Below are 26,960 nucleotides of genomic sequence, written 5' to 3' on the forward strand. Positions count from 1 at the left end.
TAATTAAAATTCACAGATAAGACAAGTGGTACGTTTTTTATCTACATAGATCTACATAAACTTTTAGTAAGACATTTAAATAGTTTTACTTTTAATCTTGTCAAATAATTTTCATTCCTTCTACTTCTTTAAAAGGCTGACCAGTTTGTTTGCCTGTATTGGGATCAACCAATGTTGGACGACACTATGTTTAGTTATAACAACTAATTTATCCAGCCTTAGTATGTGGGAAACGATAAACCACCAAGTGTATTGAGATGTTTCTTTGAAACTAAAATATTTAATTTTATGCATTTGATAAGAAACAGCCTTTATTCAATATATACTTTTTAAAACGAGCAACACAGATAGCAGACATGACTCCTTATTACCCATACTCTTGAATACCATTCAGAAATGAAGCAAACTTGTAGAAAAATACAATGCAAGAAAATATTCAAGTTAAAAATAGATGCCTTTGGTTAAAAATCGTCCCTTTTATAATATTCATTTGTAATCTAAATTCACAGCATGTCCCACCAGCCCAAAGTAATTTTGTAAATGTTATTATATTTGTAGTATTACAATATTTTTTCAATCCAGTATTTATGGAGGTCACTTCAGCAACAAAATACTTCAACTCTAGGAAGACTGTGGCCTTGAAGCATCAGCTCCTTTGACAATTTTCTTATAAGATTTTTACTTTAGAAACCTCTGGCAGGTAGTTTTCTTCACATACAGTACATCTGAACTTTTTATAGAAACCAACATTCTCTGGTAGACATTCCAGGGTAATCTTTTAACAGTTCAGTTTCTTGTTTAGCAAAGGGCTGATAATAACAATTTACCAAGCTGCTTCCCTCTGCATTCATCACTAAGGACAACATCTCCTATTCTTCCTCCCTTAGCACAGGAATGGATGAATTTATGTTTTATTATCAGAGTTGCTGTAGCAACAATCTGTCCTAGAGTCATATCTTCTGCAACTGTAGCATAATAATCTCCAGATTTCCTCATATGCTCAAAAGATTTCATAAATTGTTCAGGGCTGGCAACTCCAGTCTCTGTCAGCTGACCCCATACCTTAAAAAAAAAATCTCTAAGTCAGCAGTACAAACAGGCCTCAAAACCAAGCCTTCTCCAGGATGCTGGGGAAACAGCTGGAGAAAATGTAGCTGTATTCTGACTCCAGTTCATTACTTTGAGTGGTCTTGGGTCAAACACAGGAGTTTCATCAGGTTTTATCTTTCTAGTAAGGTCCCTACGCCCCGCAGTCTGTGCTCCTACCCAGGCGTGGCGGACTTTCCCCGACCAAGGTGCACAGCACCAGATCTGGATCCGGCCGTGGCCCGGACGCGGCAGCGCCAACACCTCCACCCCACCTCTCCTGCCTCTGCCCCCTCATGTAGGGGGGACGTGCAGGCGGGCGGAGGCCGAGGCCCCTGCCTTCCAATTTCTCAAGAAAATACCTACATTGATAATCTTACATTGGTTGGGAAAATGATAGAAACCTCTCAAAAAACCTTAGAAGACATATATTTGACTTAAAATGAGTAAGTACTCTCATGTCATTTCAAATATTTCTAATATATTCATTTTTATCATGTGAGGTAATAATATTGTTTTCACCTATTATTATTTATTTATTTTTGGAGACGGAGTCTCACTCTGTCGCCCAGGCTAGAGTGCAGTGGTGCAATCGCGACTTACTGCAACCTCCACCTCCCAGGTGAGAACGATTCTCCTGCCGCAGCCTCCTGAGTAGCTGGGATTACAGGCAGCTGCCACCACGCCAGTCTAATTTTTATGTTTTTAGTAGAGATGGGGTTTCACCATGTCGGCCAGGCTGGTCTCAAACTCCTAATCTCAATGATCCACCCACCTAGGCCTCCCAAAGTGCTGGGGTTACAGGCATGAGCCACCATACCTGGCCTTCACTTATTATATTTTCTTACTCAAAAGATTTCTCTTGTACTCACTTTTCTTTTACAAATATATAATTCATATTTCTCTTCATATGTTACCTTTTTCATCTGTTTTTTCTTCCTAATTGTTTTTTCTGATGTTGGTCTTTTATTAATTTGGGGACAAACAAGATTATTACTAAATATCCTTGGGATCCAGAGGCCATGGGGTTATTTTTATTAGTAGGATGAGCTTCCATCCATCAACATACTAAGGAACCATGGCATCATAGAGCTGGAAGGGATCTCAAGGTATTATCTGGTTGAGCTCCATGCCAGCAGGAATAGGTTGCTAGTCTTAATTTTTTTCTTTATTTTAAATGATCAAAGATTTTGATTAAAAACATTCAACATTCTACCATGGCTTTATTTAATAATCTTCCTGACAAGAAAACTGAATCAAAAAGGGTTCTGACCTAGGCATTATTACTATAATATATAAAACAATTCCTTTAACTGCTCTGAGCTTTAAGTTCCCCCATATAAACAGAGATAATGCTTTCTAGATCACAAAGTTATTGTAACTGTTCTGAAACCTGGGAAAGAACTATATAAATATAAAGTAGTATTAAAATAGGAAAAAAGATCGGGCATAGGAGCGCACGCCTGTAATCCCAGCACTTTGGAAGGCTGAGGAGGGTGTACTGCTTGAAAGCTCAGAAGTTTGAGACTAGCCCAGGCAACATAGGGAGACCTCACCATATCTCTACAAAAGAAATTAAAAATGAGCCAGGCATGGTGGTATTCACGTGTAGCCCTAGCTGCTGTGGAGGGTGAAGTGGAAGGGACTGCTGGAGTCTAAGGCTTCAGTGAGCTGTGTTTGTGCCACGGCACTCCAGCCTGGGTGACAGAACGAGACCCTCTCAATTAAAAAAAAAGAAAGGAAAAAAAGGAAGAGAACACAGTAGCGTGGAAAGCACTCTGAAGGCATGTTAAGTTTCAAATCCCATCTCAATTTACTAGTTGCATAAACAATGAGCAAAGTATTAAACCTATCTGAATTCCATTCAGGGAACAACTGCAAAACTGATACAATCCCTACATCACTTGGTTGTTGCTGCGAGGAGTACAGAAAACTAAATGCACCTAGCACAGGCCCTGGCATTGTGTTGGCCCTCAATAAATGTTAATTCCCTATTCCACATCAGGTTTCCACACTGCTGTGTAGTTCGCTTTCCTGCAAGATACCCATGTGAAATTTCATCAGATAAACAGAATAATTAGAAAACATATAAACCTTTCCTTTAAGATTCATCAAGCAACAAGATGACTACCTTCTCTTATCAGCCCTGCTTCGAAAAATGGAAAGAAAGGAGGTAGAGTTTCCCTTAAATTCAAAACCTTCTGCACAGCAAAAGAAATAATCAACAGAGTGAATAGATGGCCTGCAGAATAGGAGAAAATATTTGCAAACTATGTATCCAACAGAGATAACATCTGGAATGTATGAAGAGCTCAAAAAACTAAAATCAAAAACAAAAAAACAAGAAATCCCATTAAAGAGTGGGCAAAGGACATGAATTGACCTTCCTCAAAAGAAGACAAATGGCCAGCAAGGGCATGAAAATATGCTCAACATCACTAATCACCAGGAAAATGCAAATTAAACCATAATGAGATATCATCTTGCCTTAGTCAGAATGGCAATGATTAAAAAGATGAAAATAACAGATGTTGGTAAGGATGCAGAGAAAAGGGAACATTTACTCACTGCTGATGGGAATGTAAATTAGTATAACCTCTATGGAAAACAGTACAGAGATTTCTAAAAGAACTAAAAATAGAACTACCATTTGACCAAGTAATCTCCCTACTGGGTATCTACCCAAAGGAAATCATTATACCAAAAGGACACCTGCACTCATACGTTTATCACACCATTATTCACAACAGCAAATTTATAGAACCAACTTAAGTGCTATCAGTGTATAAGTGGATGAAGAAAATGTGTATGTATACACAGTGGAATACTATTCAACCATAAAAAAGAATGAAATCACGTCTTTTGCAGCAAGAACAATGGAACTGGAAGTCATTATCTTAGGTGAAACTCAGAAAAAGACAAATACTGCATGTTTTCACTTAAAAGTAAAAGCTAAACCATATGTATGAAGATAGAGTGTGGAATGTGGAATGACAGACAACGGAGACTCAGAAGGGTTAGAGGGAGGAGCCTGGATGATGACAAACTATTTAAAAGGTAAAATGTATGTTATTCTGGTGATGGATATACTAAAAGCTCTGACTTCACCACTACACAACATATCCATGTAACAAAATTACACTTTAAACAGTTCAGAAGGTGAAAAAATGTCACTAAGTTGTGAAGTCTATAAAGGAAAAGAACCCGTCTTACTCATTTTCATATTTCCAGATCATACCACCTAATAAAAGTAAGCACTCAAGCCACTTCTTAGATGAAAACATCTGTTGGGGGAAGTCCCTGATTTGAGAGATTAATGAATGAAAGGTTCAATCATATTTCTTATAGATATTGGGCAACAAATTAAAGACACTCTTTATGTAATAAAGATAAAACTCAACAAATGTGGACTAACATTTTGAAAAAAAGACTCTTTACATATTGTCTTTGGGCTGCTATAGCAAAATACCATAAACAGGTAGCTTATAAACAATAGAAATTTATCCCCCAAAATTTAGGAGGCTGAAAAGTCCAAGATTAAGGTACCAGAAGACCTCGTGTCTAATGAGGTCCCACTTTCTGGTTCATAGATGGTGCCTCCGACTATGTAGTGGCCTCCTCACATGGCAGAAGAAAACAGGTAGCTCTCTCAGGTCTCCATTATTTTAAGGGCATGAATTTCACTCCCCAAAGGCCCCATGCCCTGATAACATCACATGGTGATTAGGTTTTCAACAAATAATTTTGTGAGGGCACACAAACATTTAGTCATAGCCCATATCTAACTGATTTAGAAAATAAACATTGTTCTTTTTATTATATCATATACCAAAAAACTTATAAAAATAAAATAATGTTTACCTTGTTATGTACAAAAACAATCCTTAAGTCAGGTTTAAGGATACCATAGCTCATGAGGAGATCTTGGATCTTTTTTATTTCATCTTTACATTTTTTAGCAGTTGAGTAAAACTGCTTTCTTACAGGTAGATTCTTAAATAATCTTAAAGCAGTTACAGTTGTACCTATTGGCAGACAAGAGAAAAACATATTTAGATTTGGAAGGAACTTCACAGATCTTCAAATCCATATACAATTTGTAATTAACCCCTTCTATAACTGAAAGCCTCCTCCTCCAATTCTAGAAACCCAAAGGCCCAACTTTGCAAACTATTCTGATTCCAAGCTAGACTCTACTATTTGTAACAATACTGAACTATCAAGTATGACCTCTTCTATGTGGTCTAAACAAGCATGATCTTACTTCTATCACTGTGGGGAAACATGGGCTTACGAGAATGCAGTATCATAAGAAATCTGCTGATGCTCAAACTACCTGGGAATGGTGCTTACTCTGGACTTTACAATCTACAGGAGATATAAGATTACACAGTGTATGTAATAACCTTATGTCACTGGAAATTCTTGCCTGAAATAATATCTAGTAACCTAGCTAGTAACTTAGTTTAGTTTACCTCATTTTCAACAACATTCAAAAACACAGGATAATCTAACAAAAGAATTCCCTTAACTTATAAATTAATTTAACTGAAAAGCTGAACAAAGGTGCAAATATTATACTGCTGTACTATCAGGTTAACCACTGGCTTTTACTCAAAAAAACAAACAAACAAACAAACAAACAAAAAAACACTGCCATAGAAAATTAGGACTGAATGTTTGTCATAGCCATATACGATAGGTCCATATTTTTAAAACACTGAATGAAGAATGAAACATTTTAAAGCTACTAGTCACCAGTTAATCTCAGAGTTATGAAATCAATCTTCCCAGGTGATTCTTGTGAATGTACAGTCAGAGTAGAGAATCATTACACTGAGGAGTAATGAAATAAATGTGTAGTGTAGCGTTTCTCAACCTTGGTAGCACTGACATTTGGCCAGATAATTTGTTGTGGGGGACTGTCCTGAGCACTGTAGAATGTTTAGCAGCATCTCTGGCCTCTACCCATTAGATGCCAGTAACATCCTCCCTAGTTGTGACAATCAAATATCTCCAGATACTGCCAAATGTTCCCTGGGAAACAAAGTTGTCCTGGTTGAGAACCACTGATTTAATATTTAACAATGACCATCTTTTTCTTTTTAAATAAAATAGAATAAAAAGATAAAACAGAGTGCATCACCTATAGTTAGAATAAATATGTCATGACATTGTTTTGATTAGCTATGTGTGAAATGGGTTGCTACGTAAAATATATTTATTACCGTGAATCAGTCAAAAACGCTGAAGTTGCTGCAATAGGTCAATGTTTGTCATACCGCTTATAATATAGGGCAAACACACACACACAAAATGGTAATCATAAAGAACATGTAAGACTTTAAAATCCTAGTGTAAAATTTTATGTAGTTTTAAAGTTCCAAGAGGAGAAAAAGAAATTACTAGTAGTTTTAAAGTTCTAAAAGGAGAAAAAGAAACAAATGGAGATGAAACAAATAATAGAAGAAAACTTTCTGGAGTTAAAGGCTTAAGTGCAGATTTCAAGAGCTTACTTCATTTTAAGGAGGAATATCTTAAAAAGAAAAAAACTACATTCTACTAGAAATTCTAAATTTTGAGGACAAGAAAAGAATTTTACAAACTCTCATACAGAAAGAACAAGTTTCTTACAAGAAAAGACTAACATCAGATTTCTCACCTACAACACTAGAAGACAATTTATAAACTATTAGGAAGAAATTAAGAAACTGACACCCAGGTATAGGGCAAAATAAAGACATTTTTGGACTTGCAAAGATCCAGAAGCATATCACCCAAATGTATTTGATGAAAATAATGGAAGATAAACTCTAACCAAATGACCATAATATCAAAATAGGGATTTCTCTAGGTGTGGTGGCTGTACCTATAATCCCAACTACTTGGGAGCCTTAGGCAGTAGGGATGGCTTGAGCCCAGGAAGTAGAGACCAGTCTGGGCAATAAAGTGAGACCTCATCTTTAAAAAATAAAAACTTAGCCTAGCATGGTAGCATATGTCATCATGTCATGGGAGGCTGAGGTGAGAGTATCCTGCGAGCCCGTTCAAGGCTGCAGTGAGCTATGATTGTGCCACTGCACTCAAGTTTGGGTGACAGAGCACGACCCTGTTTCTAAGGGAGAGAAAAACACATTTTATGATGACATGATGAGAAAATAAATGTGGTGAGCAAAGCATCTTAAAAGTTTGCCTGTAAACAGAAGATCCTAATGTGAGTGCACTTTCCAATATAACTTAAATAAGGATTCATGACAAGAAAGAGATATAATGTAAGAGAAGGCCTAACAACAGCTTGTAACTCAATGTTATAAACTATTGTTAAACTCTTATCAGCATTAGTCCCTAGGTTCTCACACTGCTGTGAAGATACTATCCCAGACTGTGTAATCTGTAAACAAAGGAAGTTTAGACTCACAGCTCCACATGGCTGGGGAGGCCTCAGGAAATTTACATTCATGGCGGAAGGAGACGCAGGCACCTTCTTCATGAGGTGGCAGGAGAGAGTATGAGTGTATGAAGGAGGGACTGTCAAACACTGTCAAAACCATCAGATCTCCTGAGAACTCACTATTCCTGAGAACAGCATGGGAGAAACCACCCTCATGATCCAATCACCACCTTCTCTTGACAAGTGGGGATTACAGGTCCTTCCCTTGACACATGGGGATTACAATTCAAGATGATATTTGGGTGGGGACACAGAGTCAAACCATATCAGTAACACTGGTTAACTGAAGAAAAGGGGTGGGAATGAAGAGGTATAAAGCTTACATGATCCTACATAACCCAGTCCATGGCTATCTCCTCTCCTACTAATGTCCTTCCTTATGTTCCTACAGCACGTCAGACTTGTTTCCACCAGAGACCCTTTGTACACGTTCTTCCGTCAACCTTGCCATTGCTAACTCCTTCAGATCTCAGTTTGAGTATGTCTTTTGAAAATTCATCCCTAAATGCCCTATCTAAGGCTGCTGCTTCTACACTGGAACTATGTTTCCTTTCTTTTTAGAAAATGTCACCAGTTGAAAAAACTTTTGTCTGCCTCCCCTCTTAGGATACAAGTAAGAGAGCAAAGGACTACCATGTTTACCATTATATCCCTAGCACCTTAAACAATGACCAATAATCTGTAGGCATTTAACAAAAAAGTCTTAAGTGAATATATTGAAGAAAGAAAATAAGAGAAAGTAATATAAATAAAGTTTGTATTTGAATTATTTATTTATTTATGGAAGACACACAGTACTTAAAATTTTTGAAAGGAAATTTACTCTAAAAAATAAGATTGGAGGGAAAAGATATTTGTGAAAAAAGACTAAAGCAAGGGCAATATTCCTATTTTGCTCACACTTGATCTTTTCCTGCTTTTTTCTTGATCGGGTTCTCCTCAGCATATAACATTACTAACGATTTTGGTTGGGGAGGGGTCTTTCTCTATTTTTATGGAGAGCATTTCCTTGGCTTAACTGCACACATCACTTCCAAAGTCCAGATTAAATTCCTTGGAACACCGTGGTATTTCTCACTAGTAACACTTTGGTGCTACTATTCTTTGCCTTAGGAAAGTAAACAGGTCACTGCCAAATTTTGGAGCAGAAGCTAATGGAGATCAAGAAGTGTATGCATTTAGCAATCACAGCAGGTATTCATTCTGCTTCCAATGGTAAACGGAAAACATACACACCAGAATCCATACCAGATCCTATTCACAGAGACCTAACTTCATTATTTGTTTTCCCTGGATGTTTCCTCCATTCTCATGTCAACTACTACCTATACGCCAATGATTCTTTTCACAGAAGTTGCAAGCAGCACTCACACTTTTGTGAATCTCTTAAAAAAAAAACACTTCCAATTTAACTATGATACACTGCCTTAACATCAGTCCTGTGCAACACATGAAATGGTCACATCATCCTCTCACTGCTTTCAAATTTCTTTACCCCCATAAATGTGGCAATTTCTTCTGGTGCCATCAATTTCAATGCTTTGCATATGACAGCAATCCTTTGGCATTTAACACAGCTTCACTTCATTTACCTGTGATTATTTCCCTTTTTAAGTGTCATAAAGCATTTGTTGCAATAAAATATGAAGACGTTTATTCCTTCAATCAACACATTAATTATCAAAATTGCACAAAACTCAATTGATACAACAATCAGAACATACAAAATTGCTGTCTTTCCAAAAAGGATTTTGGGAGGCCATTGATTATAAGCCACAATTTGTTTTTAGGATGTCAAATGTGACAAAATGTGCATCTTAGAATTGATATAACTAAGACCTACATGACTTTAAGTTTTCGTTATTGTTGTTGTTGTGTTGTTGTTTTTTTGAGACTGTTTTTTTTTTTTTCCAGTCTGGCTCTGTCACCAGAATGGAGTGCAGTGGCGCGATCTCTGCTCACTGCAACCTCTGCCTCCCGGATTCAAGTGATTCTTCCGACTCAGTCTCCCAAGCTGGGACTACAGGCACGCACCACCACACCTGGCTAATTTTTCTTTTAGTAGAGACAGGGGTTTCACCATATTGGCCAAGCTATTCTTGAACTCCTGACCTTGAAATCCACCTGCCTTGGCCTCCCAAAGTGTTGGGATTACAGGCTTTAGCTACCGCACCTGGCCTCTTTTAAGTTTTATAGACAGATGCTCACTCAGTATCTCCACCTAGTTATCCTCAAGGTATCCGAAATCAACCACACTCAGGCCGGAACTCATTGTCTTCTTCCTTGGGTCTGACACTACATCTAACCTTTTTTTCCCCCATATAACATCAACATCCAATGGTTTCCAAAGGCAGATACTACAGACTAAATTGATTCTTCCCTCTACTTCTCACTGCAATATTGCATAAGTCTTATAGGTCTCTCTTACTCTAACCTAAAAGTCTCTCTCAAATTTATGTAAAGTCCTTTCCCCCGGCTCAAACCCTAGTAGTTCCAGTATCTCTTACAGTAAGACAAAATTTATAGTAGAAATTATCAGTTAATCTCATAAATAACATAGTATCAATCCTACTAGTTAATTTTGTAAATAACATCGTATCAACCTTCTGCCTAAAATAAATTCCAATGGCTTACAATGGCAAGGTACAAACTACCTGGTATGATATAAAAGGCCCTTCATAATCAAACACCTATGCTACCATTTTCTAAGCTAAATCTACTGCTTCTACTACTCTAAATCCGCACACTGAACTCTGCCACATCATTCTTAGTACTTCAGTTTATTGGATTTTTAGCTAAATAACTCTGTATTACTTTTAGTGGTTACTCTAGAAGGTATAACATATATTTACAACTTCATAACAGGATACCTCATTTACTCTTACCTTTTGTAAAGTTTTTATCATACATTTTACTTTTCTGTTATAAACTCCATAGTATGCTGATTTTGTTTTAGTAAAATAAATTTTTAAAATACTCTGTCTTTCCATTTTTTTTCACCCATTTTCTAGTGCTTTTCTTTCCTTCTTGCAGATTCAGGTTGCTGTGTAGAATCATTTTCCTTCAGCTTAAAAACTGTTAGTATTTCTTATTGTGCATGGAGGCAGATTCTCTCTGTTTTATTTGTATGAAATTGCCTTCTTTTTGTCCTCATTCTTTAAAGGGCATTTTTACTGGTTATAGAAGTCTAAATTGAAAAAATATTCTTTTTTTTCGAGACAAGGTCTCATTCTGTCACCCAAGCAGCTAGAGTACAGTGGCACAACCTTGGCTCACTGCAACCTTTCTGCCTCCTTGGGTTCAAGCAATTCTCCTGCCTCAGCCTCCCGAGTAGCTGGGATTACAAGTGTGCACCACCACACCCAGCTAATTTTTGTATTTTCAGTAGAGATGGGGTTTCACCATGTTAGTCAGGCTGGTCTCGAGCTCCTGACCTCAGATGATCTGCTTGCCCCAGCCTCCCAAAGTGCTGGGATTACAGGCATGAGCCACTGTCCCTGGCCAAAATTTTTTTAAATACTTAAAAGATGTCATTCCATTTTTTGGGGGTTATATGTTTCTGATGGGAAATCAGCTGTCATTATTTTCATTGTTTCTCTGAGTTCAATGTTATTTTCTTCTCTGGCTGCCTTTAGTATTTCCTGAAAGCTGTAACAGCACCATATTTATATGAATCTCTAAAAGAGAAAAAAACACTTCCAATTAAAGTATAATATACTGCCTTAACAACAGTCCTGTCCAATACATTACTGGTTTTCAGTAATTCAATTATGATGTGGTTAGCTATGGTTCTGTTTATTTTTATTCCTCTTGGTCCTGTTTAATCTCTTTGGTATGTGACTTTACAACTTTTCAAAACTCTTGGAACATTCTCAGACATTTTCCTTTTTTTTAATCTTTTTTTTTTTTTAATTTTTTTTTTGGTGGGGGTGGAGACAAAGAGTCTCACTCTGTGGCCCAGGCTACAGTGCAGTGGCATGATTTTGGCTTACTGCAACCTCCAACTCCTGGATTCAAGAGATTCTCCTGCCTTAGCCACCCAAGTAACCAGGATTATAGGCATGTGCCAAAATACAAAAAATTGGCTAATTTTTGTATTTTTAGTAGAGATAGGGTTTAACCATGTTGGCCAGGCTGATCTCAAACTCCTGACCTCAAGTGATCTGACTATCTCGGCCTCCCAAAGTGCTACAGGTGTGAGCCACAGTGCCCAGCCCTCAGATATTTTCATTTCAGATTCTGTTCTGCCCCATTCTCTCTCTCTCTCCTGAGATTTCAGTCACATGTTATACCATTTAATGTTGCCACAGGTCTCTGATGCTCTTTTTTCATTCTACTTTCGGTGCTTTTGTCTACATCATTTTTATTGACCTGACTCCAATAAATCCATCCAATTAATTCTTCAGACATAGTACATTTTTCATTCTAGAATTTCCATTTAGTTCTTTAGTTTCATTTCTCCACTGAAATTTGCTACCTTCTTACCAATTTTTTTTTTTTTTTTTTAGAAGGAGTTTCGCTCTTGTTACCCAGGCTGGAGTGCAATGGCACGATCTCGGCTCACCGCAACCTCCGCCTCCTGGGTTCAAGCAATTCTCCTACCTCAGCCTCCTGAGTAGCTGGGACTACAGGTGTGCGCCACCATGCCCAGCTAATTTTTGTATTTTTAGTAGAGACGGGGTTTCACTATGTTGACCAGAATGGTCTCGATCTCTTGACCTCGTGATCCACCCGCCTCAGCCTCCCAAAGTGCTGGGATTACAGGCGTGAGCCACCACGCCCGGCCCCTTCTTACCAATTTTGACCATCTTTTCTTTTAAGTTCTTTAACATAAGTTTTTTGTTTTTTTCTTTAAAGTTTTTGTCTGTTAATTGAAATATCTGGGTTATTGGTGAGTTTGTTTATACTGTTTTTTCTCTTGAGTATGGATCCCATTTTCCTTTCCTCAAGTCTCTCAAAATGTTTATTTTTGCTAAAACTTGTGTATAAAAGAACAACAGACACTGAAGAAGAAAATATTTTCTCCCAGAAAAAGTGTTTTGTTTCCGGTCAAGCAAGTAGGGTGAAGAACATATCTCTTCAATCTAACTAGGAGTTATCTGAGTTGAACCTTTTAGTTTCGTTCACCTCTGGTTTCAAATGTCTTGAAGATGAAATCAGGTCTCTTCCCCTAGCAAAGCTTTAAGATCTTTCTTTCTCTAGCTCAGTCCCAATTTTCTTCAACACTTTTTACTCAACAAAAGTCTTACTGAGATTCAGTGTCTGGGGTGGACTAGGCCTGTTTGAGGATCCCATATTCTAATCAGTCATATCAGCCCACAAGTGGCTATTAAAAGTTCAGCTGGTTTCTCCTAGTACCATAAAAGATCCCTTATTTATAGAAGGACTGCTCCTTTATCCACCTATTCCTCCAGACTCAGTTAATGCTCCCAGGGATGCAAATGGCCCCCAGGAACTTCTTTTCTAGGAAGAGGTAGTCTTTCTCTTGGGCTTAGTTCATTTAAACTTCTCTGTGACACAGATCTTCATAGTTTAACGAATACAAATTTTAAAAATTATGCTTTCCTCCATTGCTACACAGATAGCAATGGTCTCTTGAAATCTGTATCCATCATTTTTCTCTTGCTGAAGGGTTATATTCCATGTCTTCTTATCTAGCATCTTCAAACTCCTACCATCTTCAAACTCAAACGTCATCTTTTCTGAAAAACTTGCTAACCTCTTTCTAAGCAGTCAGTGGCTTCATTTTGTCATTATTCACTCATCTGTGTTCCCCACCAGTCTATAAGTTCCTAGATGACAAATATAATGGCATGCACTAGACAGAAGACAGAAATCAAGAGGATAAAATATAAATGTGTATATGAAAGTAAAAAGAGATACCTGTTGATTTTTAAATATATGTTATCTACCTAGGACCACACTATACCTAATCTATATATTGATAAATTATTGCTTCATCACCTAAAAATATCCTGTGAAACTAAATTGAAAATTACTATTATTATTTGAGACAAGAGTTTTGCTCTTGTTGCCCAGGCTGGAGTGCAATGGCACAATCTTGGCTCACTGCAACCTCCGCCTCTCGGGTTCATGTGATTCTCCTGCCTCAGCCTCCTGAGTAGCTGGGATTACAGGCGCCAGCCACCATGCCCACCTAATTTTTTGTATCTTTAGTAGAGACGAGGTTTCACCATGTCAGACAGGCTGATCTCGAACTCCTGACCTCAAGATCTGCCCACCTCGGCCTCCCAAAGTGCTGGAGTATGAACTACTGCATTAAGCCAATTGAGAATAATGAGAATTGTATGTTTGAATAAGACATACTGATGGAAAAGTCTTTTCTGATTCCAAATGAACCCTGTCTCAAGAAAAAACAACAACAACAACAACAAAAAAAACTAACAAAAAAGAAATGTGCTTCCTTAAAAGTACCAAGTAATATTGGCTAATAGGGAGGAGGTCCCAGTATACTATTATGTTTTACAAGAAAATCATTCAGCTCTCTAACTTTAGCACATCCTACAAACACCAAAATGAAACTGCAGTCTTGTAATATGCTCCCTGTTATATTTTTACATGACCCTATGGTATGCCATTTATTAGAATGGCAGCTATTTATATTCCTAATGTAAAGGTATGGTTGCTTGAATACGCCAGAATGTTTTCTTAAAATATTTAATGAATAAAAGTTCCATTCTTAAATTAAGATGAAAAGATATTTTAATACATGCACAATCACACCCAGTAGGAATTTACAAAGAACATGATGTTCTACTCTAGTAACACAGTGGGGAAAGGAAATACCTTGATCAGAGCCCTTTAAGTATACTTTTGATATATGAGAAATTTCTAAGGCAGAATTACTGAAAGGTATTAAAAGAATTTATCCAGGAGGGTAAATCAATTTAGAAAGCTTGATACTGATTACCCAGGGTAAAGGGAATAGATGTGATGACAGAAAATGATAGGACTAACACAAATAATTTACTCCATGTACTTGGTACAATAATCTAAATGATAGAGATTTTTCTTTTTAGTTTAAAAAAATGCTTTAAAATGGAAGTGAACAGAAGATAAGGGCAACTTAAGGTGACATACTGTTAAAACAGATAAGTCATTTTAAATGGCTAAATTAATTCAGAAAACAAAACAAATATCTATACCTAGAAAAGCCAGAGCTGGAATTTCTAGTAAACTATTTTTAAACATTTTTAAATATGTTTTATAGGCTGGGCACGGTGGCTCACACTTATAATCGCAGCACTTTGGGAGGCCAAAGTGGGCAGATTGCTTGAGGTCTGAAATTTGAGACCAGCCTGGCCAACATGGCAAAACCCTGTCTCTACTAAAAACAATTTGCCAGGCGTGGTGGCACACACCTGTAATCCCAGCTACTTGGGAGACTGAGGCACAAGAATTGCTTGAACCTGGGAGGTGGAGGCTGCAGTGAGCCAAGATCACGCCACGGCACTCCAGTCTGGGCAATAGAGTGAGACTCTGTCTCAAAATAATAAAATATGTTGTTTAAAAGGGTAACATTTTACAATGCCTAATAAAATTTTAAGTTGATTCTTTACCTACAATTATGCCACCCATAGATATCACTGTATCAGATAATATGAAACATAAATGCTAAGCAGGGATGTTCACTTCACAGCAGAAATCAGTCCAAGAACCTTACACGTACAGGTATAAATTAGGATGGTTGAACTGTAATTTTATCTTATACAGAAAATATTTAAATGGAAGCTAAATGACAGCTGGTGAAATGTGAGTATGTGATTCAATCACTCAAAAACTATCAGCACTAAGGCAATATAAATATAAAAGGCTTTTGAAAGCATTTGTAGATACACATAATGTCTATCTAGAACAACTTAAAATTAAGACTTTGATTTTCTGCTGTTTTCCTAACCAATCAACTATAATTAGGTGAAAAAACTGAGTTATGAAAAGCAATTAGTAGTTTTGTAACTACTGACCTTCTAAGTATTTAATCTTGTTTCTTGAGATAAAAGAAATATACTGAAGAAGATAAAGCTCATTTATTAACAACAGATATTCCTTAATATGCATACTTCACTTATTTAAGGTAGAAGACTGAGGTCAGCAGGAAAAGGAAAATCAACAGCAAAAGGGCAAAGATCAGATGGATTCCATATCTAAGGATTCTTATTTCATAGTTCCCATGGAGATGAATAAAGAAAAGCATGAGAAGTATGAGTGATGCAAAGCTATTGGCCATCCAGATTAGACTGGTTACTACTAAGATAAAAATAAATTCTTTTAAGTTTTATAAGGCGACTGGATTACTTCAAAGTACTCTACTGGATAGCCACTCAAATATCTCCTAATGGTTTCCTAATTTGAACTCGTAAGAAATGGGGTCAGAGTATTTCTAGAGAGGAACTATATTTTAAAAATGCCTTCTCTCTGTCCTAACCTTTGATACATAATAAAAGAATTATAATCTATTATTTTTAATTAAAATATATGTAATATTTGTATTAGTCTATGTCAAATAAAATAGCTGTTAGACTTGAGCTCATTTTCATTAAATGAATAAATGAGAAAAAAAGTGCTTTGTCTTAAGAGTTTCTGTTAACTCTTTTCTTTATGTGGAACAAAATATCAATTCTAATGGGCAAAAGTAATCGGTAATTAAGCTAAGGATTTACAAAATAAGAGAAAGAGTGAAAAAATTTGGTACCAGTATTAAAAGGTAAGAAATTTATATTTCATATATGAAATGAAGACAGAATTCATTTGAAAAAAACAAACTCAATAATTTGACATTAAAACTGAAGGAAGAAACCACAGACAATATACAGTATAAAGAACAACAAAACCCACAAGTCCCTTTTCAGATCTAATATTATTTTGAACATTACTCTAAAGAAGTAATAACTTTAAGTCTCTTAATCATCCCATTACTAGACATTATCAGAAAAAGATTAAAGGATATATGTGAAACTCAAGCCTAAAGAGATCTTTTTTTACCCTTGTAAGTAAATAGTTTTTAGAGAAACTTAAAAACATAAGATATCAGCTAAACGTGGTGGCTCACATCTGTAATCTCAGCAATCTGGGAGGCCAAGGCAGGTGGATCGCTTGGGCTTAGGAGTTTGAGACCAGCCTGGGCAAAATAGCAAAACCCTGTCTCTACTAAAAGCACAAAAATTTGGTGGTGGTGTGCACCTGTAGTTCCAGCCACTTAGGAGGCTGAGGTGGGAGATCACTTGAACCTGTGAGGCAGAGATTGCAATGAACTAAGATGATGCCACTGCAGTCCAGTCTGTGTGACAGAGTAAGACCCTGTCTTAAGAAAAAAAAAAACAAAAATAAAAAATGAAAATGCACTGTGAGAACCAAGTGTACAGAAAAAAAATGCCAAGAAAAAGAAAATGTAAGATATCAATTAAAATGTAATAACATTACATAGAAGTATATAAAACACTATATAACTACATTACAAGTAGAAACAATAATTAATACATGTATTTGCTTCAAAATAATACAGAAAAGGAAGAAATGGGTGAGGGTATTACATGAAAGAACTATAGCAATGAGTTGATAAATTATTGAAACTGAGTGATAAGTGCTGTAACTTCTTAGGCATATGTTTGAAGTTTTCCATAAATAAACAAATATATTTTAAATTATCTATTTAATCATATCTTGAGGGTATGGCTTATTACCATTATCAGCAAATCCATTATGTTTTATATGCTTCAATAAAATATTAACCTTCATATATAAAGATGACACTGGTTATCCAGCACTGGTAAAATAAATACTCTTAGTTTTTAATGAAGAGTAACCAGTCCATGGAGGTGTCCAGTCTCTTACACAGTTCCTTTTGAGAACAATTCTAAATATTTCAGAAATTGGTGGTTAGAATAAAGGCTGAATGTTTACTTGGAAGTTAACTAGCCTTTATCAGGGCCAAGCCCAAAGCAATACATTTGTACTCAAGGAGTACTTTTTTTTTTAAACAAACTATTAAGACAGAAAAGGTAAAGAATGTTTGTATACAAAACTACTCTCTTACCTTGACCAAGATGTGAAGGTTTCTGAGAAAGTATGTGGCCACTGCCATCTAAAACATACTGGGTGCTAAAATTATCAGCAGCCGTCCTTGTTGTAATTAAAACCTGGGGAGAAAAAAAAACCATCTAATAAAACTAACACTTTAGATATTGCAATGGGTTCATTATCAAAGTATATTTGAAATAATTATCGCATAATATATTTACTCAATATTGTATTTTACCTAACAAACATTTGTGACCAGTTCCATTGTAATACTCCTTAGAGTTACACCAATAAGCAATAGGCCAGCTTATACTTTATATGTCGCAAATTACTGTTCTGAGTATTTCACTTTATTAAAACACTCGTACACAAACAAGTATACCTGAAATGCCTATTTGTATTATATGCATTATATGACTTATTATATGCATTATATGACTTACTATATGCATTATATGTCTGTAAAAGCAAGTACTTCAACTGTATTAAGGGAACTTGCTTTTTAACAAACTATTTCTATAAATTTGTTGGTAAATAAATAATTATTTGGTAAAGTGATCATTTCCCTCCCCTATTCTATATTATGTGTAAAACTGGACTTCTGTATTTCAAGTTTATGGTCCAAAAAATAAAATAAAATTTAAATTATACATATAGTTACGGATATTTTTTCTTAAACCTGAGCTTTACACTTATTAAGTATAAATTTTTTATTAACTAAAAATCTTTAAAACATGTAAACATACGTTAAGAAAACACTTCATTCGGCATGAAAATATTTCCTTGTTAGTCATAGAAATATAAATTTTAAAGTGTCTGCCCTCTTTTGAGCTAGGTTCATCCTCAGTTTTTTACTTACCCCATGAGATAGGTATGGAAGGATAACAATAATAAAACATACCTTTGTCAGAAAGAAACAAAGTGGTGAGTGGGGATGCTGGCAAGGAAAGCACTGGGAAGAAGGTAGCCTCCTCACATACCTCGTGAGCCAATGATGACCCCAAATTGGGACTAATCTTTCTTGGCCATCATTATATTCAGAGCTGAATATTCTAAAGTAAATCTATATAATTTAGACACCACAAGGTCCAACCCTACTGCTAGAACTCACCTGAATCCAGGTGGGTCTACACTTGCTGGTTCTGTCACCCTGCCCTAACCAAGCAGATTTACTGGAGGGCCTACAGCTCCGTGGAACATGTTGGTACCATGCAGGGAATATCAGAGCAACAAAAAAGAAACAGCTTCTCTAGCTCACAGTACTAGCGGAGGACATTAGATTCTCTCTGAAAATGAAGTCTACACAACTCTTACGGGGCGCTATGTCAAGCTGCTATTACTGTGATACTATTCCCATAAAAAGCAGAACTGAAAAACTATGAGTTTCTGAGTACTCTTAAGGGATCTACTTCTTCCAAAATATATTACATAGTTCAAAAGCTGTGTAATTTAGAGGACAGAAACTGCTAGAGATTATCTTTTCTGTGTTTAATTATTCTATAATTATTCCTTTAAAAACAATTCTACATTTAACCAACTGCTTTTCCAAAATGCCAAGGTTAACTGAATTCTATTTCTCTTCTCCAAAGAACTAGCCACCTGACCTAAAGTTGGTGTCCCTGAGCAAAGGCAGTCCTGGAACTCTGCGTTCCAGTACTAACTCTGCCAGTGGCTTCTAGACGGTCCTGAATAAATGATTACACATATCATCTTTAAGGGAAGGGTGATAAGATGAAGATGATGCTAATACTTTATAAGGTTACATGGGATTTTGTTTCAACCACTTCAAAGCATCTTACAAGATATTAAAGGGCTCATCCTTTAAACATATTAGTGAATAACAAATATATTCCAGCCTAGATGAAGAAACTGAAGTGCTAAGAAGCAAAATAAGATCTTAGTGCTCATAATGCAACATTTACGTTAAAGTGAAAAAATTCCTCTATTTTCCAACATTAAAATTTTGTAAAATTACAATTTATAGATTATGAAAATTTATTTAAATAGGAAATGCTTTGGAACTCATGGCTGAAAACAATATAGCATAAAGCAAACATATAAACTTATGAAATACAATGTGTTCCTCAGAGGAAGGAAAGGGAATTGTATTTCAAGAGTTCGTTTCATTATATGACCCTGTGTCCAGAGCAGGAACCTTTTTTGGACCAGGCATAGGTTCAGAAAGCTAATGAATTCAGCATTTGAACCTGCGGTAACTCCACCATCAGGAGCATCTCTAACAGTACACAATATTACTGGTGATTCTTACTAGAGACATTCAGGAATGGTGAAAGAGAGTGACTCTTGTGATGTCAAGAGAAGAAATAAAGAAAAACAGTATTGTAAAAGGAGAAAACCAGTATTTTAAAAGGAGAAGTTTTAGAAGTCCTTAGAGAACCTCAGAAATTATCAGTTATTAAAACTGACTCTTGTCCAGTTTACTGAGTTTCAAGAAATTGTAGTATCATTACAAAATTAAAATTACATAAAAGCATTTAAACTTTAGATAAACATAGTTTTTCTTCAATGTTTAGATAAAAAGTAAAGAAAAAATATATATTCTGATAATTCGAGTAAAAATCTTCTTGACAAAAACACATTTATAATAAAGCCTTTTGAGTTTTTGGGGGGCTAACTTTTAGATGAACACTGACACAAATATGAGTCTAAAACCAAAGGTCTTTATGATTCAGGTGAAATACAGACTTTTGCCTGACTGGCTGAAATGTTTTCTTTTCTGCATGTGAGTATGTCTGCCTGCCTGCCTGTGCAGTATATGCAAGTATTGTGCACTATTTAAAGTACTCTGACTGTAGAACTTGTTCCCAGATATCCACTATGGGGAGCCTAGCAACAGGGAGATTTTAGCCCTGGCTTTTCTCCTTTCAACAGAGTTCTATCACCTGTGAGGAAGCTGCATTTAGGAAGTAAAATATTCCACTGCTTCAAAACTTCCCAGACCTATTCTGACTGAAGCTCCACCATCACATCTATAAAGGATATAGGAGACCACCCTACACTGTGGAAAAGTAGTCAGGAATCCTTAGCAGCTTAGAACCATCATAATGATGCTATGGGCTTCCCCTGACCCTTTTATAACATGTAGGCCCACAAATAAGTGAGTCCCAACTTCCTTCTTCAAAACATAATGACTCAGCCTCTCATTCTGCTCCTCTAAGCTATGGAGGCCTAATGTGATGTGATGCAAAAACAAACCTACAGATCCTACATTATCTCATCACAAAATTATACAGTTGACCCTTGAACAACACAAGTTTGAACTGTGCAGGTCCACTTACAGATTTTCCGCCACCAGAAACAGCAAGACCAATCTCTCCTCTTCCACCCTTTCCTTAGCCTATTCAACATGAACACTTAATGAACGGCTTCTATTTAATAAACAGAAACATATTTTTTCTTATAATTTTCTTAATAACATAAAACTAGCTTACTTTATTGTAAGAATATAGTATATATAATAAATGTAACATACAAAATATGTTATCTTTTGGTCAACAGTAGGCTTTTAGTAGCTAAGTTTTAAAGGAGTCAAAAGTTACATGTGAATTTTTGACTGCATGACGAAGTGGTAGGGGTCAGGGTCTGCACCTCAACGAGTTGATGTTTAAGGGTCAATTGCATAATAAGCTTGATATGGTCAGAATAATATCCAGTACATTGCAACCATTTAAATGGTAGATTAATGAATCAATAAATATAAATGTTATACAGAGGATGTCTAATACGTCTGAGGAAAAAACAAGAGAAAAAAATGAACTAATACTACAGAATAAAGACATTTGGTGAGAATTTGAAGCAATTTACCTATAAATGGCTATTACATTTTAGAACGGATTTCCCCCAAATGTGGAAAAGTATACATAAACATTGGATGTTGAGGTAAAATACTGTTTGCAGAAAGGAATAAGCAAGTCTAATGATCTTATCACCTATATGATACAGCAGCATATTACTTTTCACATACAAGTCCAAAGTAGAAATGACTTTCATCTGTATGCACACAATATTCAAGACACTGTAATATATATTATTTTATTTGATCCTCACTTGATTTAAAAAAGAAAAAAAAAGATTCTCAGAAAACTTAACCTTACTTTTGGCCTTTGGCCAGGTCTCCTATCCTAACACTCAGGATTTACAATTAGGCTTATGACTCCTAATTCAGAATTTGTTCTTTATTTCTCCTAAAACCAAAGTGTAATTTAGCACCCATATAAAATACAGTTCAAAAATGCTGTTAGTTTTTTAAACATTTCTTTCATAAGACATATAAAATATCAACCTAAAAAGGAATAAAATATTTTATGTGTATTTCATGATAGGAATAATAAATACAATCTTTATAAAAATTTTTATGAGAAGGTCAAAACAGGATTTTCACTATCTCTAATTCAACCCAGTCACTGTGCTTAGTAATTAGCATTAGTAATTAAACATTAAACATGACAAATATCTCAAAATTACTACTCTAAAGTCAACAATTTCAAGAAGTTATGCTTGCTGATGTGATTTTAAAGAAAACCATTACCAGTAAATTTGTGTCAGTTGCTGATATACTTACACTCATCACAGATCAATTACTGCTTTTCATTTAAAAATGAAAGCAGTAATTCCATTTTTAAACACCAACAGTTTACTCTGTAGATATAAAAAGAATGCCTGCTGGGCACAGTGGGTCATGCCTGTAATACCAGCAATTTGGGTGGCTGAGGCAGAAAGATCGCTTGAGGCCAGGTTTTCAAGCCCTGCCTGAACAAAGCAAGACCCTATCTCTACAAAAAATTTTTAAAATTAGAAAACAAAACAAAAATAAAGGTTTACTCCTTTGAACTGTTTAAGGTTGGAAGTCATTTTATTACTGACAAACTAGGAAAACTGACCATTCTAGTATATAAAGAAAGAACATAGAATTAGATATATTTTAGATTTCTCCAGCCAATTTTGCTGAAAAGTCTAACTTAATTTTTCTTCTTAATTATCAGCATTTTAAAAATAAAGAGAAAGTAATTTCAACAACTGGAGTTATGGGTGATGGCTGTTTAATAGTGTGCCCAATTAAGTATCAATCCACTGAGCCTGGGATGGTTTGCAACCCTATGACTTTAAAATTACATGCATCAGTTTGGTAGATAAAATAACCAAATCACTAATTTTTATTGTGTTCACTGTAATTTTCATCTGAAAAGTTTCACAATAAGCCAGTCATGAAAATGTATTTTTTTCTATATATGAAACCTCAATTCTGAGTGCTAAGGAATATTCAGTCAGTCTAAAAACTGAACTTTTTTTCCCCAAAAAAGCAGCCATTAAATAGGTCTTACTTAAAAAAATTTATTTTTAAACGTAACTGACTTCAACAAACATATAAGATTTCCTGTTTCTCTGAAATGGTATTCACAGTCCTCCCATATAAGTTTCAACTCACCTACTCCTAACAACTTAGTTATTGAACTTACCACTGCAGGCCTGGGTAAATTTGTAAATAATTTAATATTTAATATGGAAGTATTTTTAAACTTTATAAACACATTTCTAATCATGCTAGTAAGGAGGTAATATAACCTACCGTGAAAAACTCACTAATAAAAGGCATGAAATTAGAACTGAATTCTGGGTTTTGCCTTGAACACACTATGTATCCTTGAATAGGTTACAAATTTCATATTTCACTTATTTCACTGTGTACAAATCCTCTGAAATCAACTACCTAGCACAGCACCCTGCATGGAGTAGACAATGAAATTACTTGATTTTTAGAGATGGAGTTTTAAAGTTGAGGTAGGAAGACTTAGCATTTGGTTTCACAAGACCTCAGTTTCCTCATGAGTACTATGAAGAGACTGAAGCACAGAAGACATACATTGCAGGCTGGCTAACCCATGAAGCTGACTCTGAGATGGAGATTAGTGAGCAGGCAGCTTATCGGGGGGTTCTCTGGGATGATCACCAGTGGGCATACGGCAATGTTGTCCTGAACTGGGACCTTCATAACCCCTCAACCAGTCACTGGATGCAGGTGTAAGGCAGTTATCTTCAGCTGCAGTAAGGGCAAACTCCAGAGGGAGACTCAGGGGTGAGTCACCAACACTTCTGGCAGCTGGGGGGCTGACTGCTCAGTCCTGAAGTAGGGAATCTAATGGTGTACTAGAGCCCCTACTACTATCAGAGTTCATTCCAGCTAGCTCTGTATTTCCTTTAGCTTTCAGGTATAACCAAACCTAAATCATGATCAAAAACTCTTGTGACAAAATAATACATTCTGTAAGATTTCATTTACATCAAGTTCAAGAACATACAGAACTAATCTGTGTTGTCAGAGGTCAGAGTAGCAGTTACCTCTGAGGAGTACTGACTGGGAATGGATATGAGGGAACCTTCTCGGGTTCCGATAATGTTCTAAATCTTGATCAGGAGTATACATACGTAAAAATTCATTGTGTTGTTAGTGCCTGTGTGTGTATACACGTGCATACATACACACATCTACGTATGATTTTCCCAAAAACCTGTAAGAAAGGAAACTCTATAAAATACTGTTAGTATTTTCTAAGATAAACAAATGCTTGGCATTGCAAACATTTTTTAAAAACCTTATAGTTTTCTATTATTGTGATACTCTGACAATTGTTTTGTAATTCTAATGAGCAAAATTATTTAATTTATACTCAAGGCCACTTGAGTGCTTAAAAATAAAACAATGACAAAATGATAAACTTGCCTATGAAGTGGGTTTAAGTAACCAAATGGAAACAAGATGGAAAGTGACCAATGGACAAACACTTACAAAACTGCCATCTAAACTCAGAACTACAGTGAAGATTTGAATAAATCACATGGCTCTTGTAAAACATATTTCTAAAAACCAAGTATAGTGCTGCCATCTAGCAGGCAAAGCTAATTATGACCAATTTCAGCTCTGAAGGGTTTTAAATACACATATCTTGCAGAAAATACAGAAATATCAAATTATCTTTTTTGACAATCTTCTACCAAATAAAGCTTAAAGCCTATCTGCCAAGTTTGAACAAGAACTAAAAAAAAAAAAAAAAAAAAAAAAAATCAAATACTTATGTTCCAAAACAGAAAAAAAGATGACTTCTAAAGCAGCCACTAACAGCTAAACAGTACAGGGAGATTCAGAGGTTCCCAGGCGCAAACACCATTCCATTTTAAAAACAAACTCTTCGTACAAGATCCAGGGTTGTAGATTCCCATTTATAGTCTTCGGGAGAAAAATGGACAATGCCCAGTTGAACCTTCTAGTCACTCTTCCAAAATCTATTTGGAGGCTCAGTGAACTCTAAAGCAAGTGCTGAGGAAAACAGAGAGGTACACAGTGTGCTACATTTTGGATAGAGGTTTTAAGAATACACATAGTCCGGGCGCAGTGGCTCACGCCTGTACTCCTAGCACTTTGGGAGGCCAAAGTGGGTGGATCACCTGAGGTCAGGAGTTCAAGACCAGCCTGGCCACCATGGTGAAACCGCATCTTTTTAAAAAAAGAGTACACATAATAATTTCCCTTTAATGATGTCTAAACATCTGAATTCTAATAAACAAGGGCCCCTAGTCCTCCATGCTCTAACAGCAAAATCTCCCACTTAAAGTTCATCTCTTTTGCAAATTTTCTGGCCTACATAAGACATCATGTTATACAGCCAGAAAAGTGCAAAAGTAAAAAAACTGAATACAGATGGTCACCAATTTAACAATGGTGCTACTTACACAGGATTTTTTTACTTTGTAGTGCTATGGAAGTGATATGCATTCAGTAAAAAGTACAATAGCGATGATGAGGCAGTAAGCCACTAGCTCCCAATCAGCGGTGTGATGATGAGGGTAAACAACAGATCCTCTCCAGTAAACTATGTTGCCAGACAATTTTGCCCAACTGTAGGCCAAAGTAAGTGTTTTGAGCATGTTAAAATTAGGCTAGGCTGAGCTGATATGCTCAAGAATTTAAGCACATTAAATGCATTTTTGATTTACAATATTTTCAACTTACAAAGGTTTAATCAGGAATGTATTTCCCTCATAAGTCAAGGAGGATCTGTACTGAGCTGGAATCCTATCCACAAAAAAAAAAAAAAAAAAAAAAGTGGAAAAAACCTACACTGTACTATGTCAGCACTTCAAAGGAAGAAGGGCTGAGGGAAGACCACAATGAACCTAGAGACTGTATCACTCCTGGGAAGACTGGACTACTAAACATGTCCAAAGACCAGAAGAGGAGACAGCAACAATATCTCATGTCTGTGCCACTTTTTCAGAACAACAGGTAGGAAGTCCTATCATTTCACTGTACTGGAACATTTTTGCCTAAATAGAGTCTGCAGGCCTAAGCACAAATGAAGAATTACATGGCTACTGGGCAAATTTCAATAGCTCAAGAGACCCTTAAAATCATCCTATCACTCACTGGCACATAGATACTATCACACAATAAAAGGGTCCAACACCCAGAACAATAGTATAGTACAAAAAAAGTAGTACAGAGTCATATAATCAAACACAACTGAAATACAAAGAAATGAAGAGATCAAGGTTCTAGATGGGCTTTGTCACAAACTAGTTATAAAATCTGGGGCAGAGACAGTATAGTACAATTGGTACTATGGAACTGACTGTGCCAAGCACTAAATTCAGGAGTTTGTAGACACTGAGCACCTAACCCACAGTCAGAAGGGTAAAGTTCTTGGATCCAATCTGCCCTTAACTAGCTATGGTTTAGACCAAGTAAATTCACATCTCTAGAGCATACTCTCATTAAATGTACTGATAAGAGTGGTATTTCCAAAGTGTAGTCCACAGAGCAAGCAAACAAACAAAAATGATAACGCTTTCTCAATAAAAGAATTTCATGGTCAAGTAGGTATAGGAAAATGTACCTATATAGACCACCAACCTTAGAGATTTACAAGGTGCTTGAATATAGTAAAGGCTCTGAGAAGTACTACAGTTAAATATCTGTTTAATTTTCAAATGCAAAACACACTTTGCTGCTCCTCAAAAAATTTTAAGCACAGTTATGAGATGACATAGTAAGTCTACTTCTGGGCATATACTCAAAAGAAGTAAAAGCAGGGACTCAAACAGATATTTGTATACCAATGTTCACAGCAACATTATTCACAATAATCCAGAGGTGGGTGGAAGTAAACCAAATGTTCCCCAGTGGATGAACAGATAAACAAAATGTGGTATGTACACACGATGGAATATTATTCAGCCTTAAAAAGGAAGGAAATTCTGATACATGTTACCACATGGATGAACCCGAACACATTATAAGAGAAACAGACCAGATACAAAAGAATAATTTATGAGTCCATTCATACGAGATACCTAGAATAGTCTAATTCAT

General features: G+C 36.0%; 1 protein-coding gene and 1 pseudogene across 6 annotated transcripts in view; both read right to left on the bottom strand.

Moving 5' to 3' along the window:
• Positions 1-26,960, bottom strand: part of PMS1 (PMS1 homolog 1, mismatch repair system component) — a 107,989-nt gene that overhangs the window by 49,892 nt on the left and 31,137 nt on the right. For 5 of the 6 annotated variants that reach the window (XR_012517678.1, XM_074399360.1, XM_074399359.1 and 2 more), the window contains exons 4-5: positions 17,592-17,694; positions 4,948-5,111 (exon numbers count right to left, since the gene is read on the bottom strand). Coding sequence is in view for 5 of the 6 variants with exons in the window: in XM_074399360.1 (XP_074255461.1) it covers positions 4,948-5,111; positions 17,592-17,694 (267 nt within the window). In the remaining variant the exon portion in view is untranslated. The remainder of the gene's footprint in view (positions 1-4,947; positions 5,112-17,591; positions 17,695-26,960) is intronic. The other variant, XM_074399361.1, reaches the window with a different exon arrangement.
• LOC120364312 (glucosamine 6-phosphate N-acetyltransferase pseudogene) lies at positions 512-3,048 on the bottom strand (annotated as a pseudogene).

This window comes from Saimiri boliviensis, chromosome 5, assembly GCF_048565385.1.
Source record: "Saimiri boliviensis isolate mSaiBol1 chromosome 5, mSaiBol1.pri, whole genome shotgun sequence".
Classification (NCBI taxonomy): Eukaryota; Metazoa; Chordata; class Mammalia; order Primates; family Cebidae; genus Saimiri; species Saimiri boliviensis.